We start from the raw sequence: 13,530 nt of genomic DNA on the forward strand, positions 1-13,530 counted from the left end.
GGGGGGGGGATGCTGAAGAGGGCAGAATTGGGGGAGTGCGAAGAGCTCGGAGGGTTGTAAGGGCCGGAGGAGGTGAGAGAGGTCAGGAGGGAGCGAGGCCGAGGAGGGACCTGTACAAGCTGAAGGTGGAAAGGCCGGAGGGCGGGGGAGGGGAGGAGCATCGGGGCGAGTTCGCGCCCGGGAGGTAACAAAGGCACGGATGAGGGATGTCAGCAGCAGATGAGCAGAGGCAGAGTCCGGACATGTTATGGAGGGTGGAAGTAGGCGGTCCTGGTGATGGGAGCAGATATTCAGCTGCAAGGGCATCACAACCAAGCCCAGTCGCGCCATTAGCCAACATCCGCCATGGGGGACTGGCTGGTTTCTGTCCTCTCTTAACCAGAGATGCTGAGGGACAGTGTAGCCAGTGCTAACCCATAGCCAGTCCCCAACCTGCCTCTTCCCAATTATACTCCAACCCAACCCTTGGTGTAATGTAGTCTGCTGATTGCACTGGGATTTCACGGGATGCTGACAAGCCTGGTGGAAAAGTTACAAACTCTACAACCTAGAAGGTCGACTACCGACTACCTCAATGAGCAATCTAAAATATTCTGGGACTCCCCTCAGGTTGAGCCATCTGGCAGTCGAATCCAGCCGTGTGCAAGCAGAGGTTGGAGCAGAAATGTCTTCCATTACTTTCAGATGGAATAAAAGCCACATTCCTACCATTTGGAGCAAAGGGTCCGGGAACAGAATCAAAACCCTGGAGGTGGTCAGGAGACTGGGGGAGAGGGATCGTAGGTTGGGGGAAAGAGAGGGATCGAAGGTTGGGGGGGTGGGGGAGAGAGATCGTAGGTTGGGGGGGGGGGGAAGAGGGATTGTAGGTTGGAGGGGAGAGGGATCGTAGGTTGGGGGGGGGGAGAGGGATCGTAGGTTGGGGGGGGGGAGAGGGATCGTAGGTTGGGGGGGGGGAGAGGGATCGTAGGTTGGGGGGGGGGAGAGGGATCGTAGGTTGGGGGGGGGGAGAGGGATCGTAGGTTGGGGGGGGGGGAGAGGGATCGTAGGTTGGGGGGGGAGAGGGATCGTAGGTGGGGGGGGGAGAGGGATCGTAGGTTGGGGGGGGGGGAGAGGGATCTTAGGTTGTGGAGGTTGGGGGGGAGAGGGATCGGAGGTTGGGGGTGGGGGGGGAGAGGGATCTTAGGTTGGGGGGGGAGAGGGATCGGAGGTTGGGGGGGGAGAGGGATCGGAGGTTGGGGGGGGGGGAGAGGGATCGGAGGTTGGGGGGGGGAGAGGGATCGGAGGTTGGGGGGGGAGAGGGATCGGAGGTTGGGGGGGGAGAGGGATCGGAGGTTGGGGGGGGGAGAGGGATCGGAGGTTGGGGGGGGAGAGGGATCGGAGGTTGGGGGGGGAGAGGGATCGGAGGTTGGGGGGGGGAGAGGGATCGGAGGTTGGGGGGGGAGAGGGATCGGAGGTTGGGGGGGGAGAGGGATCGGAGGTTGGGGGGGAGAGGGATCGGAGGTTGGGGGGGAGAGGGATCGGAGGTTGGGGGGGAGAGGGATCGGAGGTTGGGGGGGAGAGGGATCGGAGGTTGGGGGGGAGAGGGATCGGAGGTTGGGGGGGAGAGGGATCGGAGGTTGGGGGGGGAGAGGGATCGGAGGTTGGGGGGGGAGAGGGATCGGAGGTTGGGGGGGAGAGGGATCGGAGGTTGGGGGGGAGAGGGATCGGAGGTTGGGGGGGGGGGGGGGAGAGAGATCGTAGGTTGGGGGGGGGGGGAAGAGGGATTGTAGGTTGGAGGGGAGAGGGATCGTAGGTTGGGGGGGGGGAGAGGGATCGTAGGTTGGGGGGGGGGAGAGGGATCGTAGGTTGGGGGGAGGGAGAGGGATCGTAGGTTGGGGGGGGGGGGAGGGATCGTAGGTTGGGGGGGGGGGAGGGATCGTAGGTTGGGGGGGGAGAGGGATCGTAGGTGGGGGGGGGAGAGGGATCGTAGGTTGGGGGGGGGGGAGAGGGATCTTAGGTTGTGGAGGTTGGGGGGGGAGAGGGATCGGAGGTTGGGGGTGGGGGGGAGAGGGATCTTAGGTTGGGGGGGGGAGAGGGATCGGAGGTTGGGGGGGGGAGAGGGATCGGAGGTTGGGGGGGGAGAGGGATCGGAGGTTGGGGGGGGGAGAGGGATCGGAGGTTGGGGGGGGAGAGGGATCGGAGGTTGGGGGGGGAGAGGGATCGGAGGTTGGGGGGGGAGAGGGATCGGAGGTTGGGGGGGGAGAGGGATCGGAGGTTGGGGGGGGGAGAGGGATCGGAGGTTGGGGGGGGGAGAGGGATCGGAGGTTGGGGGGGGAGAGGGATCGGAGGTTGGGGGGGAGAGGGATCGGAGGTTGGGGGGGGAGAGGGATCGGAGGTTGGGGGGGAGAGGGATCGGAGGTTGGGGGGGAGAGGGATCGGAGGTTGGGGGGGAGAGGGATCGGAGGTTGGGGGGGAGAGGGATCAGAGGTTGGGGGGGAGAGGGATCGGAGGTTGGGGGGGAGAGGGATCGGAGGTTGGGGGGGAGAGGGATCGGAGGTTGGGGGGGAGAGGGATCGGAGGTTGGGGGGGAGAGGGATCGGAGGTTGGGGGGGGGGGGAGAGGGATCGGAGGTTGGGGGGGGGAGAGGGATCGGAGGTTGGGGGGGGGGAGAGGGATCGTAGGTTGGGGGGGGGGGGGGGAGAGGGATCTTAGGTTGTGGAGGTTGGGGGGGAGAGGGATCGTAGGTTGTGGGGGGGGAGAGGGATCGTAGGTTGGGGGGGGAGAGGGATCTTAGGTTGGGGGGGAGAGGGATCTTAGGTTGGGGGGGGAGAGGGATCGGAGGTTGGGGGGGAGAGGGATCGGAGGTTGGGGGGGAGAGGGATCGGAGGTTGGGGGGGGAGAGGGATCGGAGGTTGGGGGGGAGAGGGATCGGAGGTTGGGGGGGAGAGGGATCGGAGGTTGGGGGGGAGAGGGATCGGAGGTTGGGGGGAGAGGGATCGGAGGTTGGGGGGGAGAGGGATCGGAGGTTGGGGGGGAGAGGGATCGGAGGTTGGGGGGGGGGGGGGAGAGGGATCGGAGGTTGGGGGGGAGAGGGATCAGAGGTTGGGGGGGAGAGGGATCGGAGGTTGGGGGGGGAGAGGGATCGGAGGTTGGGGGGGAGAGGGATCGGAGGTTGGGGGGGAGAGGGATCGGAGGTTGGGGGGGGGGGGGGAGAGGGATCGGAGGTTGGGGGGGGGAGAGGGATCGGAGGTTGGGGGGGGGGAGAGGGATCGGAGGTTGGGGGGGGGGGAGAGGGATCGGAGGTTGGGGGGGGGGGAGAGAGGGATCGGAGGTTGGGGGGGAGAGGGATCGGAGGTTGGGGGGGAGAGGGATCGGAGGTTGGGGGGGAGAGGGATCGGAGGTTGGGGGGGAGAGGGATCGGAGGTTGGGGGGGAGAGGGATCGGAGGTTGGGGGGGGAGAGGGATCGGAGGTTGGGGGGGAGAGGGATCGGAGGTTGGGGGGGAGAGGGATCGGAGGTTGGGGGGGAGAGGGATCGGAGGTTGGGGGGGAGAGGGATCGGAGGTTGGGGGGGAGAGGGATCGGAGGTTGGGGGGGGGGGGGGAGAGGGATCGGAGGTTGGGGGGGGGGGGGAGAGGGATCGGAGGTTGGGGGGGGGGGGAGAGGGATCGGAGGTTGGGGGGGGGGGGGGAGAGGGATCGGAGGTTGGGGGGGGGGGAGAGGGATCTTAGGTTGTGGGGGGGGGGGGAAGAGGGATCGTAGGTTGGGGGGGGAGAGGGATCGTAGGTTGGGAGGGGGAGAGGGATCGTAGGTTGGGAGGGGGAGAGGGATCGTAGGTTGGGAGGGGGAGAGGGATCGTAGGTTGGGGGGGGGGGGGGGAGAGGGATCGCAGGTTGGGGGGGGGGGGGAGAGGGATCGCAGGTTGTGGGGGGGGGGGAGAGGGATCGCAGGTTGTGGGGGGGGGGAGAGGGATCGCAGGTTGGGGGGGGGGGGAGAGAGGGATCGCAGGTTGGGGGGGGGAGAGGGATCGGAGGATGGGGGGGCGAGGGATCGTAGGATGGGGGGGCGAGGGATCGTAGGATGGGGGGGGCGAGGGATCGTAGGATGGGGGGGGCGAGGGATCGTAGGATGGGGGGGCGAGGGATCGTAGGATGGGGGGGCGAGGGATCGTAGGATGGGGGGGCGAGGGATCGTAGGATGGGGGGGCGAGGGATCGTAGGATGGGGGGGGCGAGGGATCGTAGGATGGGGGGGGCGAGAGGGATCGTAGGATGGGGGGGCGAGAGGGATCGTAGGATGGGGGGGCGAGAGGGATCGTAGGATGGGGGGGCGAGAGGGATCGTAGGATGGGGGGGGGAGAGGGATCGTAGGATGGGGGGGGGGAGAGGGATCGTAGGATGGGGGGGGAGAGGGATCGTAGGATGGGGGGGGGAGAGGGATCGTAGGATGGGGGGGGGAGAGGGATCGTAGGATGGGGGGGGGAGAGGGATCGTAGGATGGGGGGGGGGGAGAGGGATCGTAGGATGGGGGGGGGAGAGGGATCGTAGGTTGGGAGGGGGGGAGAGGGATCGTAGGTTGGGGGGGGGGGGGGGGAGAGGGATCGTAGGTTGGGGGGGGGGGGGAGAGGGATCGTAGGTTGGGGGGGGGGGGAGAGAGGGATCGTAGGTTGGGGGGGAGCGGGATCTTAGGTTGGGGGAGGGGAGAGGGATCGAAGGTAAGGGGGCGAGGGATCATAAGTTGGGGGGGTGGGGGAGAGGGATCGTAGGTAGGGGGAGAGAGGGATCGTAGGTTGGGGGGGGTGGAGAGGGATCGTAGGTTGGGGGGGGAGAGGGATCGTAGGTTGGGGGGGGAGAGAGGGATCGGAGGTTGGGGGTGGGGGGAGAGGGATCGTAGGTTGGGGGGGGGAGAGATCGTAGGTTGTGGGGGGAGGGATCGTAGGTTGTGGGGGGAGGGATCGTAGGTTGTGGGGGGAGGGATCGTAGGTTGTGGGGGGGAGGGATCGTAGGTTGGGGGGGAGAGGGATCGTAGGTTGGGGGGGGGCGAGGGGATCGTAGGTTGGGGGGGCGAGGGATCGTAGGTTGGGGGGGCGAGGATCGTAGGTTGGGGGGGCGAGGGATCGTAGGTTGGGGGGGGGGAGAGGGATCTTAGGTTGGGGGGGGAGAGGGATCTTAGGTTGGGGGGGGGGGGGAGAGGGATCGCAGGTTGGTGGGGGGGGGAAGAGGGATCGCAGGTTGGGGGGGGGGAGAGGGATCATAGGTTGGGGGGGAGAGGGATCGTAGGTTGGGGGGGGGAGAGGGATCGTAGGTTGGGGGGGGGAGAGGGATCGTAGGTTGGGGGGGGGGGGAGAGGGATCATAGGTTGGGGAGAGAGGGATCATAGGTTGGGGGAGGAGTGTCGGGAGTCTTGGATAGGTTCACAGAGAGTGGAATGCCTTTGCCAAACCCTGCGTTTGTTTGTTTACTGATGTTGACTGCTCCGGTATTTCCAAAACTGTGAATAAGGAATACATTTCTACAGGAAGGACCATCACCCTGTGATTGGCTGAAATGATTTGCACTCCCCGGGGTCCATGCCTGGGACCTGTACTGACTGACTAACTAACTGACTGACTGAGGCACAGGAGCAAGCAGATAAACTCATTGCAACCACCCATCTCACACTGCTAACACAGGCAACGGGTACGTGAATAAGTGAGGAATGAAATGTGAAATGTTTATTCCTGTAGCACCTGTCACAGCCTCAGGCAGTGTAGTCACTGTTGTAAGGTAGCAAACACAGCAATTTGTACAGAGGAAGATGCCACAAACAGCAAAGTGATAACGACCCCAATTGTCTATTATTTTAATGCCTTTGGATGTGGAATAAATATTGACACCAGAGATACCTCTCCCCTGTTCTTCTAATAATAGTGTGTGTGAATAAAGGAGTTAGATATCAATAAAAATCCCCAGTTATGTTCAAAACAATAGCTGATATTATTCCGCAGGATGACATATGGTGATGCACAGATTATTGAAGACATTAAGGGTGGAGGAGACACCGAGAGCACTCCAGTGAAAGATACTCCGTGACTGCGTGACATGGTGATTTTGCTGTAACGCCACTTGCTGGCGGGAGGCTATGACTGCAGCGTGACATGTTTACATAAGGACTTCCCATTCGCAAGGAGCATCTTGGAAAATCAGGAAAGAGGGGATATGGGGAATTAATTGTGCCTGTGTGCCCTGCTTATTCAGAGGGACAGGTGGGGATATTCTGCCCCTTTCCTCCTGCTAGCCCCTCCATCTGCTCCTTCTCGAACCTGAACAGATGCCACCTTTCAGATTTTGTCAGGTCGACAGCCCCTTTTGCAATGTAGAAGTCAATGCTCGGCTTATTCTCCTCATAGACAACAAAGTTCAGCCGGGAGCACTTGTTCTGTAACGCAATCTGGGAGAAAACATGGAATGTAAATATCTCGTGTATGTGTTTTCAACAGTGTCCAGTGGATTCAGCATCAGAATTATCAACATGTCACTAAATCTCCCCCTACACTGTCCCCATCAAACACTCCCAGGACAGGTACAGTACGGGGATTGGCTGGTCAATTTGCAGCACTTCCTGCCAGCAATCAGGGGGAGCAGCTGCACCTGTGCTGCAGCAACTGGAGAGAGAGACTGGAGAAAGGTGAATACAGAGTGGAGGGAAACCATCAAGGAAGGCTGCAATTTTTCTGGAGAGGTGGGTGTCAGGGCACCTGAAAGACTATTAAGTTTAAACTGTTTGGGGGAGGGAGAAGAGGCCTGAAGACTCAGGGGTGGGGCAGCCAAATCCAGTAGGGGCCCCTGTATTTGTATCGGTGTTTGCACATAGGGAGCTCCCTCCCCACCCCAACTGCCTGCTCGGGACAGCTGGAGTTGCCCGGGTGAAGACTGTCTTGTTAAAATCAGAAGAGGAGAGTACCGGGCGGCTCCAGCTGTCCCGGGCGAAGAAGCCTCCCCCAACTGGAAGACAACAAACAGTTTTGGACTAATTGTTATAAAGGTGCTCCAACTGGCAGTTGGATCAAACATCCTTTTCAGCCTTTCTCTCCCTTCCTCCACTCAGTCGCCTCAGTCACCTATCCTCCCCATTTCCTTTACCATCCTACCCCTATCCTCCTCTACTCCCACTCCACCTTGTTTAAAGTTTGCTTTTTTTTGTTTCAATTGTGTAAATTTGTTTTGTTTCTTGGGGGGGACGTGGCTTTTAGACCCCATGGCAAGCTCTCCTTCGCCGGTGGCGGGGCCTTCCCGTACATATGCTGCTGCGGCTGCTGCAGCTGCACCTATTGCCCCGTCACCGTTTGCTTTATTAACATCGAAGCATGGGGTCAAGAGCTACGTCCACCCGAACATGACTACAGAGGCATGCGTGAAAGCAATGGCCGAGGTTGTCGGCCCTTCGACCATTGTTGCAGCCTCTAAAATGTATGGGAAGGCAGTGTTATTCCTGAGGACCGAGCGGGCGGTGTCCCTGGCTCTGAGCAAGGGGCTCACCGTGGGCGGGACCTTTCTGCCAGTGGACCCCCTGGAGGCCACTGCGCAAAGGCTCATTCTATCCAATGTCCCACCCTTCACCCTTCGCACCTAGGCTGCGACTCTCCGCCTTCGGACCCTGCAGAGATACCTGTACGTCGAGCGTCCTCCCAGATGGTGTGCGCTGGCGACGTATTTTTTCCGCCAGTGTCACTGCCTTCAAAACGACACGCAGCTCCCGGTGGAGTCCGTTAGCCGCGCCTCTCTGAGGGAGTTCCCTGTCTTTTACCGGGATCTTTTCCGGGTCTGGAACATGGTCGCCTCCAGTCAGGGCGCTCCGCCGCTGGCGGAGGAGAGCGCCTCGGCTGTCCGGGCGGCCGACTCCGGGGACGGTCCGGCGGGCGGAGGAGTAGCCGAAACCCCCGGGACGCCCCTCACTGTGGGTGGCGAGGGGGCTCGGGAGTGCGGAGTGATCCCGGCCGAGCTGACACCCGCTCGGCCGGAACTGCTCATCGGACCCAGGCCCCGAAACCCTCCTCGGGAGCCGGTCCTGCACAACCCGAGCCGCCTCTCGGAAATGCCCTCCGTGCCATTCCAATCGGCACGGAGGGGTTTCCTGTACGGGCTGCTCCTGCACACTTTCCACTTCCTCGCCCTCGTCAGCCGGCCGGACACGCCCTGGCAGCCCCCCTTTGAGTATTTGAAGAGTCTGCTCCTCAAATTCTGGCTGCACTTCAGTCCCACGCTCCTGATCTTTGGGCACCCGGTGCGGAGGGGCTTGGGCCGGGAGGAGGATCTCCTCGTCGGTCTGCTCCTGGGCCTGGCCAAGGTGGCAATTCACAGGTCCAGGCTGCAAGCCGTCGGGGGGGTCCGTCCTCCCCGACTGCCTGCCCCTCTTCCGCGGTTACGTTCGCGCCCGGGTGTCCCTGGAAAAGGAGCATGCGGTGTCCGCCGGTACGCTTGAGGCCTTCCGCGACCGGTGGGCACCGCAGGGACTGGAGTGCATCGTCGACGCCGAGAATGGCATTTTAATTTGAGTTTTTGGTTTATTTATCTGTTTTTAATAAAGTCTTTTTAAAAAAGGGTTAGATACAGAGTAAAGCTCCCTGTACACTGTCCCGACTCTGTTCGGACGAGGGGACGGGGTAAACGCACAGCCAACCCTCCCCCAACACATCAATACTTTTACCTCTGACACTCTGCGTAGAAACTCGCTCCCGATTCCTCGACCTGGAACACAGGGAAGGTGGTTATGTCCGAGCAGAACGCCAGGATCTCTTCCTTCAGACACGAAAGCACCCCCTCCCCCCAACCCGGCAAGCCTAACCTTCCCCACGCAGCCAATCCCAGGTGAGAGCAGGAGGATCCCCAAGGAAGCTGGCGTAACCGTCAGATCGACTGGAAAACCGCACACGTCATTCTGCTATCTCCGGGGTGGGTGAGACCAGGAAATCATAGTACAGTTAGTCCAATCTCTGTCTTGGGAAATTACTAAAGTCTATTGAGGGTAAAGTGACTGAACACAGTGAAGACATGTGATAAAGTCCCTGCTAAGAGACTGTTAGCGAAAGGTGAAGCTCTTGGAACGGAAGGTAAATTATCGATCCGATTAGGAAAGTGGCAGGAGACAGAGTGTCGGAATAACGGGCAGGTACTTGAATCGGCAGGATGTGACTAGTGGGGCCCCGCAAGGATCTGTTGGAGCCTCAACTATTCACCAGTATTTATTAACAACCGAGATAATGGGATTGAAAGCCACATATCCACATTTTCCCAATGAAGCAAAAGGTTCGGCAACATCGCAAGCAGTGCAGATGGAAGCATAAAATAGCAAAGAGATATTGGGACAGTTGATGGCCAAAACTGTGGCAAATGGTTTTTGATGTTGGCGATTGCAAGGTGGCCATTTTGGGCCTGTAAAGGATGGAACAGGGTACGGTCCAAAGAGACTTCGGGCCCCCCAGGCAGCTGAAGGCATGGCCGCCAATGGTGGGAGCGATGGGAATCGGGGGGGGGATGGGCAAGAGGCCGGATTTGGGGGAGCGCAGAGATCTCAGAGGGTTGTCGGGTGACAGAGATAGGGAGCGTCATCGGGCTGGAGGGGCTTACACAGAGGCAGGTCGACAGCTCACAAACTGTGGTGACAGGGCCCTTGCTTTGTGACCCAGCCTTGACGACCTGCCCCCTCGTGACCGGAGAGGAACGAAGATCGTTGCTTGACGGCACGGGGACACCCAAGCACACGCTCACCTCGGAGTTCCGCCATGACGTAAAGGTCTTCCAAATAAATCGACCGGCCCTTGTGAGACCCGTAGGTGAAGAAGTACATAGCGTAATCCACAATCGTGTGTCCTGCAAGCAGAGGAAACAAGGGTTTAGTGATAAACGGGAGGTCAGAGTTCATGTCTCATAAGCTGTGTCAAAGAGATCGGTTTCAAGGAGGGGGAGAGAGAGAGAGAGAGAGGCGGAGGGACTTAGGACACGGGGGCTGCGGAGGCTTGAACGAGCTCAAGTTGCGGGAGTGGGGAAGTTGAGAATTCGGCCAGGAGAGTGTGGGAATAAATCTATCAGATTGGGCTCAGACTCGGACAATCAAACTGTCACCCAGGCACCTCGACACGCCTGTTCTGCTGGGACCTCAGCCACGAGACATTTGTAGAAGGGACTCGCGGTAAATCCGTCTTCTATCAGACCTGTGGGGCAAAAAGACAGGACGTTAATTACTGCTGTTAAATTGTTGTGACACAACACTCCGCAATGAGAGACCTTCCAGAAAGTGGATCGCAGGCCGAGGGCACGAGGGTGGGTCAGGGGTGCGTGTTGAGCGAGTGTGTGCGCGCGGCAGGGGGGGGGGGGGGGGGTGGCAGGGAACAGTGTCGCCAATCAGGTCTCTCACCTTCCTGCGTCTGGGTGACTTGCTCTGCAATCTTCTCGTATTCAGCCAGTTCCTGGAACACAAACAGCAGTGGGAGTGTCGTCAAGCACACGTTTGATATCCATCGACTGGGGTTTGCCATTAGGTTTTGGGATTTGGGTGAGGGTTGCTGGGTGGCTCAGGAAGGACCAAAGGTGGGGAGCCCAGTATACTCTCCCTAGCCCCCGCGTACTCTCCCTAGCCCAGTATACTCTCCCTAGCCCCTCTATATACTCCATACCCCCAGTATACTCTCCCTAGCCCCCGCGTACTCTCCCTAGCCCCCGCGTATTCTCCCTAGCCCCCGCGTATTCTCCCTAGCCCCCGCGTATTCTCCCTAGCCCCAGTATAGCCTCCATACCCCCGGTATACTCTCCCTAGCCCCCGCGTATTCTCCCCAGCCCCAGTATACTCACCCGAGCCCCTGTATACACTCCATACCCCCGGTATACTCTCCCGAGCCCTGTATACACTCCATACCCCCGGTATACTCTCTCGAGCCCCTGTATACTCTCCATACCCCCGGTATAGTCTCCCTCGCCCCCGCGTATTCTCCCTAGCCCCAGTATACTCTCCCGAGCCCCTGTATACACTCCATACCCCCAGTATACTCTCCCTAGCCCCTGTATACACTCCATACCCCCGGTATACTCTCCCTAGCCCCTGTATACACTCCATACCCCTGGTATACTCTCCCTAGCCCCTGTATACACTCCATATCCCCGGTATACTCTCCCTAGCCCTGTATACACTCCATACCCCCAGTATACTCTCCCTAGCCCCTGTATACACTCCATACCCCCAGTATACTCACCCGAGCCCCTGTATACACTCCATACCCCCAGTATACTCTCCCTAGCCCCTGTATACACTCCGTACCCCCAGTATACTCACCCGAGCCCCTGCATACACTCCATAACCCCAGTATACTCTCCCTAGCCCCTGTGTACACTCCATACCCCCGGTATACTCTCCCTAGCCCCTGTATACACTCCATATCCCCGGTATACTCTCCCTAGCCCCTGTATACACTCCACAGCCCCAGTATACTCTCCCTAGCCCCTGTATACACTCCATACCCCCGGTATACTCTCCCTAGCCGTTGTATACACTCCATACCCCCGGTATACTCTCCCTAGCCCCTGTATACACTCCATACCCCCGGTATACTCTCCCTAACCCCTGTATACACACCATACCCCCAGTATACTCACCCGAGCTCCTGTATACACTCCATACCCCCAGTATACTCTCCCTAGCCCCTGTATACACTCCATAGCCCCGGTATACTCTCCCTAGCCGTTGTATACACTCCATACCCCCGGTATACTCTCCCCAGCCCCTGTATACACTCCATACCCCCAGTATACTCTCCCCAGCCCCCGAATACACTCCATACCCCCAGTATACTCTCCCTAGCCCCCGGATACACTCCATACTCCCTGTATACTCTCCCCAGCCCCCGAATACACTCCATACCCCCAGTATACTCTCCCTAGCCCCTGTATACACTCCATACCCCCGGTATACTCTCCCTAGCCCCTGTATACACTCCATACCCCCGGTATACTCTCCCTAGCCCCTGTATACACTCCATACCCCCGGTATACTCTCCCTAACCCCTGTATACACACCATACCCCCAGTATACTCACCCGAGCCCCTGTATACACTCCATACCCCCGGTATACTCTCCCTAGCCCCTGTATACACTCCATAGCCCCAGTATACTCTCCCTAGCCCCTGTGTACACTCCATAGCCCCGGTATACTCTCCCTAGCCGCTGTATACACTCCATACCCCCGGTATACTCTCCCCAGCCCCCGAATACACTCCATACCCCCAGTATACTCTCCCTAGCCCCCGGATACACTCCATACTCCCAGTATACTCTCCCCAGCCCCCGAATACACTCCATACCCCCAGTATACTCTCCCTAGCCCCTGTATACACTCCACAGCCCCAGTATACTCTCCCTAGCCCCTGTATACACTCCATAGCCCCGGTATACTCTCCCTAGCCGTTGTATACACTCCATACCCCCAGTATACTCTCCCTAGCCCCTGTATACACTCCATACCCCCGGTATACTCTCCCTAGCCCCTGTATACACTCCATACCCCTGGTATACTCACCCTAGCCCCTGTATACACTCCATACCCCCAGTATACTCTCCCTAGCCCCTGTATACACTCCATACCCCCGGTATACTCTCCCTAGCCCCTGTATACACTCCATACCCCCAGTATACTCTCCCTAGCCCCTGTATACACGGCGGCGTCCCGTATTTCAAGCCACCCCAGCCCCGGGGCAGCTCCTTGGGGGGGGGGGGGGGGGGGGGGCGGCATCACCGCTTTTCAAGGGTCCCTTTAAGGGGGCACATCCCCTGGGGCTGGGGGGGGGTGTTGGAGGTGGAAATTGCCGCTGCCAGACCTTGATCATTCGGACAATGTGCACTGTGTCCTCCACTCTCGCCTCCCGCACCGTGAAAGCCATCTCCTCCCCGGGGGGACGATCAGTCCCACTGAAACCCTGGAGTCAGACTGGACCCGACAGCGCAGCGCTGCAGCCGCTGCCACTGCTCGCCACCCCCCTGGGTAGAGCCGGCCAGCTTCCGGTACCTCAAAGCTTCTCTCAGTGCGGGAATGAGACTCTATTTTTTTTTTTTTTTAAACAGGGTGAATTTTATTTTCGTTTTCATGGACGTTCTTCTCGCTTTCACCCGTCTCGTTTCCCGTCAGGTGCCACTTTTTAGTCCGGCGTTGCTTCTTCTCCCCCCCCTCCTCCTCGTTCCAGATGAAGTGTCCCGCCGCTGGAGGGCGCCGGTGAGCAGACTGGTCCTTGAGCTGTGACCGCGGGGTCCCAGTGCCTGCCGAATCAATCTGCTCGCCTTCCCCCCCCCCCCCCCCCAGCCCCAATTCCCCGATACCACCCCCCCCAGCCCCAATTCCCCTACACCCCCCCCCCCAGCCCCACACTTTCACTATCTCCCATATGATTCCACAGAAATAGACTTGCAAGACTGCAAGGAACGAGCTGTAGTGGGACTGAGAGTATAGCTCCGGTGGTGGGGAGCCAGCATAGACTCAATGGGCTGAATGGCCTGTTTCTACATATGAATTAGGAGCAGGAGGAGGCCACTCGG

General features: G+C 59.7%; 1 protein-coding gene across 1 annotated transcript; it reads right to left on the reverse strand.

Annotated features, from left to right (window-relative positions):
- Positions 1–5,803: 5,803 nt before the first annotated feature.
- Positions 5,804–13,180, reverse strand: LOC137356965 (diamine acetyltransferase 1-like). Its single transcript, XM_068022864.1, has 6 exons — positions 12,819–13,180; positions 10,369–10,420; positions 10,085–10,165; positions 9,723–9,824; positions 8,662–8,702; positions 5,804–6,405 (listed from the first exon to the last, which is right to left on the reverse strand). Exons 1-6 carry the CDS (start codon positions 12,879–12,881, stop codon positions 6,205–6,207), a joined length of 540 nt encoding a protein of 179 aa, XP_067878965.1. The 5' UTR covers positions 12,882–13,180; the 3' UTR covers positions 5,804–6,204.
- Positions 13,181–13,530: the final 350 nt, after the last annotated feature.

Source organism: Heterodontus francisci, chromosome 46 (assembly GCF_036365525.1).
Source record: "Heterodontus francisci isolate sHetFra1 chromosome 46, sHetFra1.hap1, whole genome shotgun sequence".
Lineage (NCBI taxonomy): Eukaryota > Metazoa > Chordata > Chondrichthyes > Heterodontiformes > Heterodontidae > Heterodontus > Heterodontus francisci.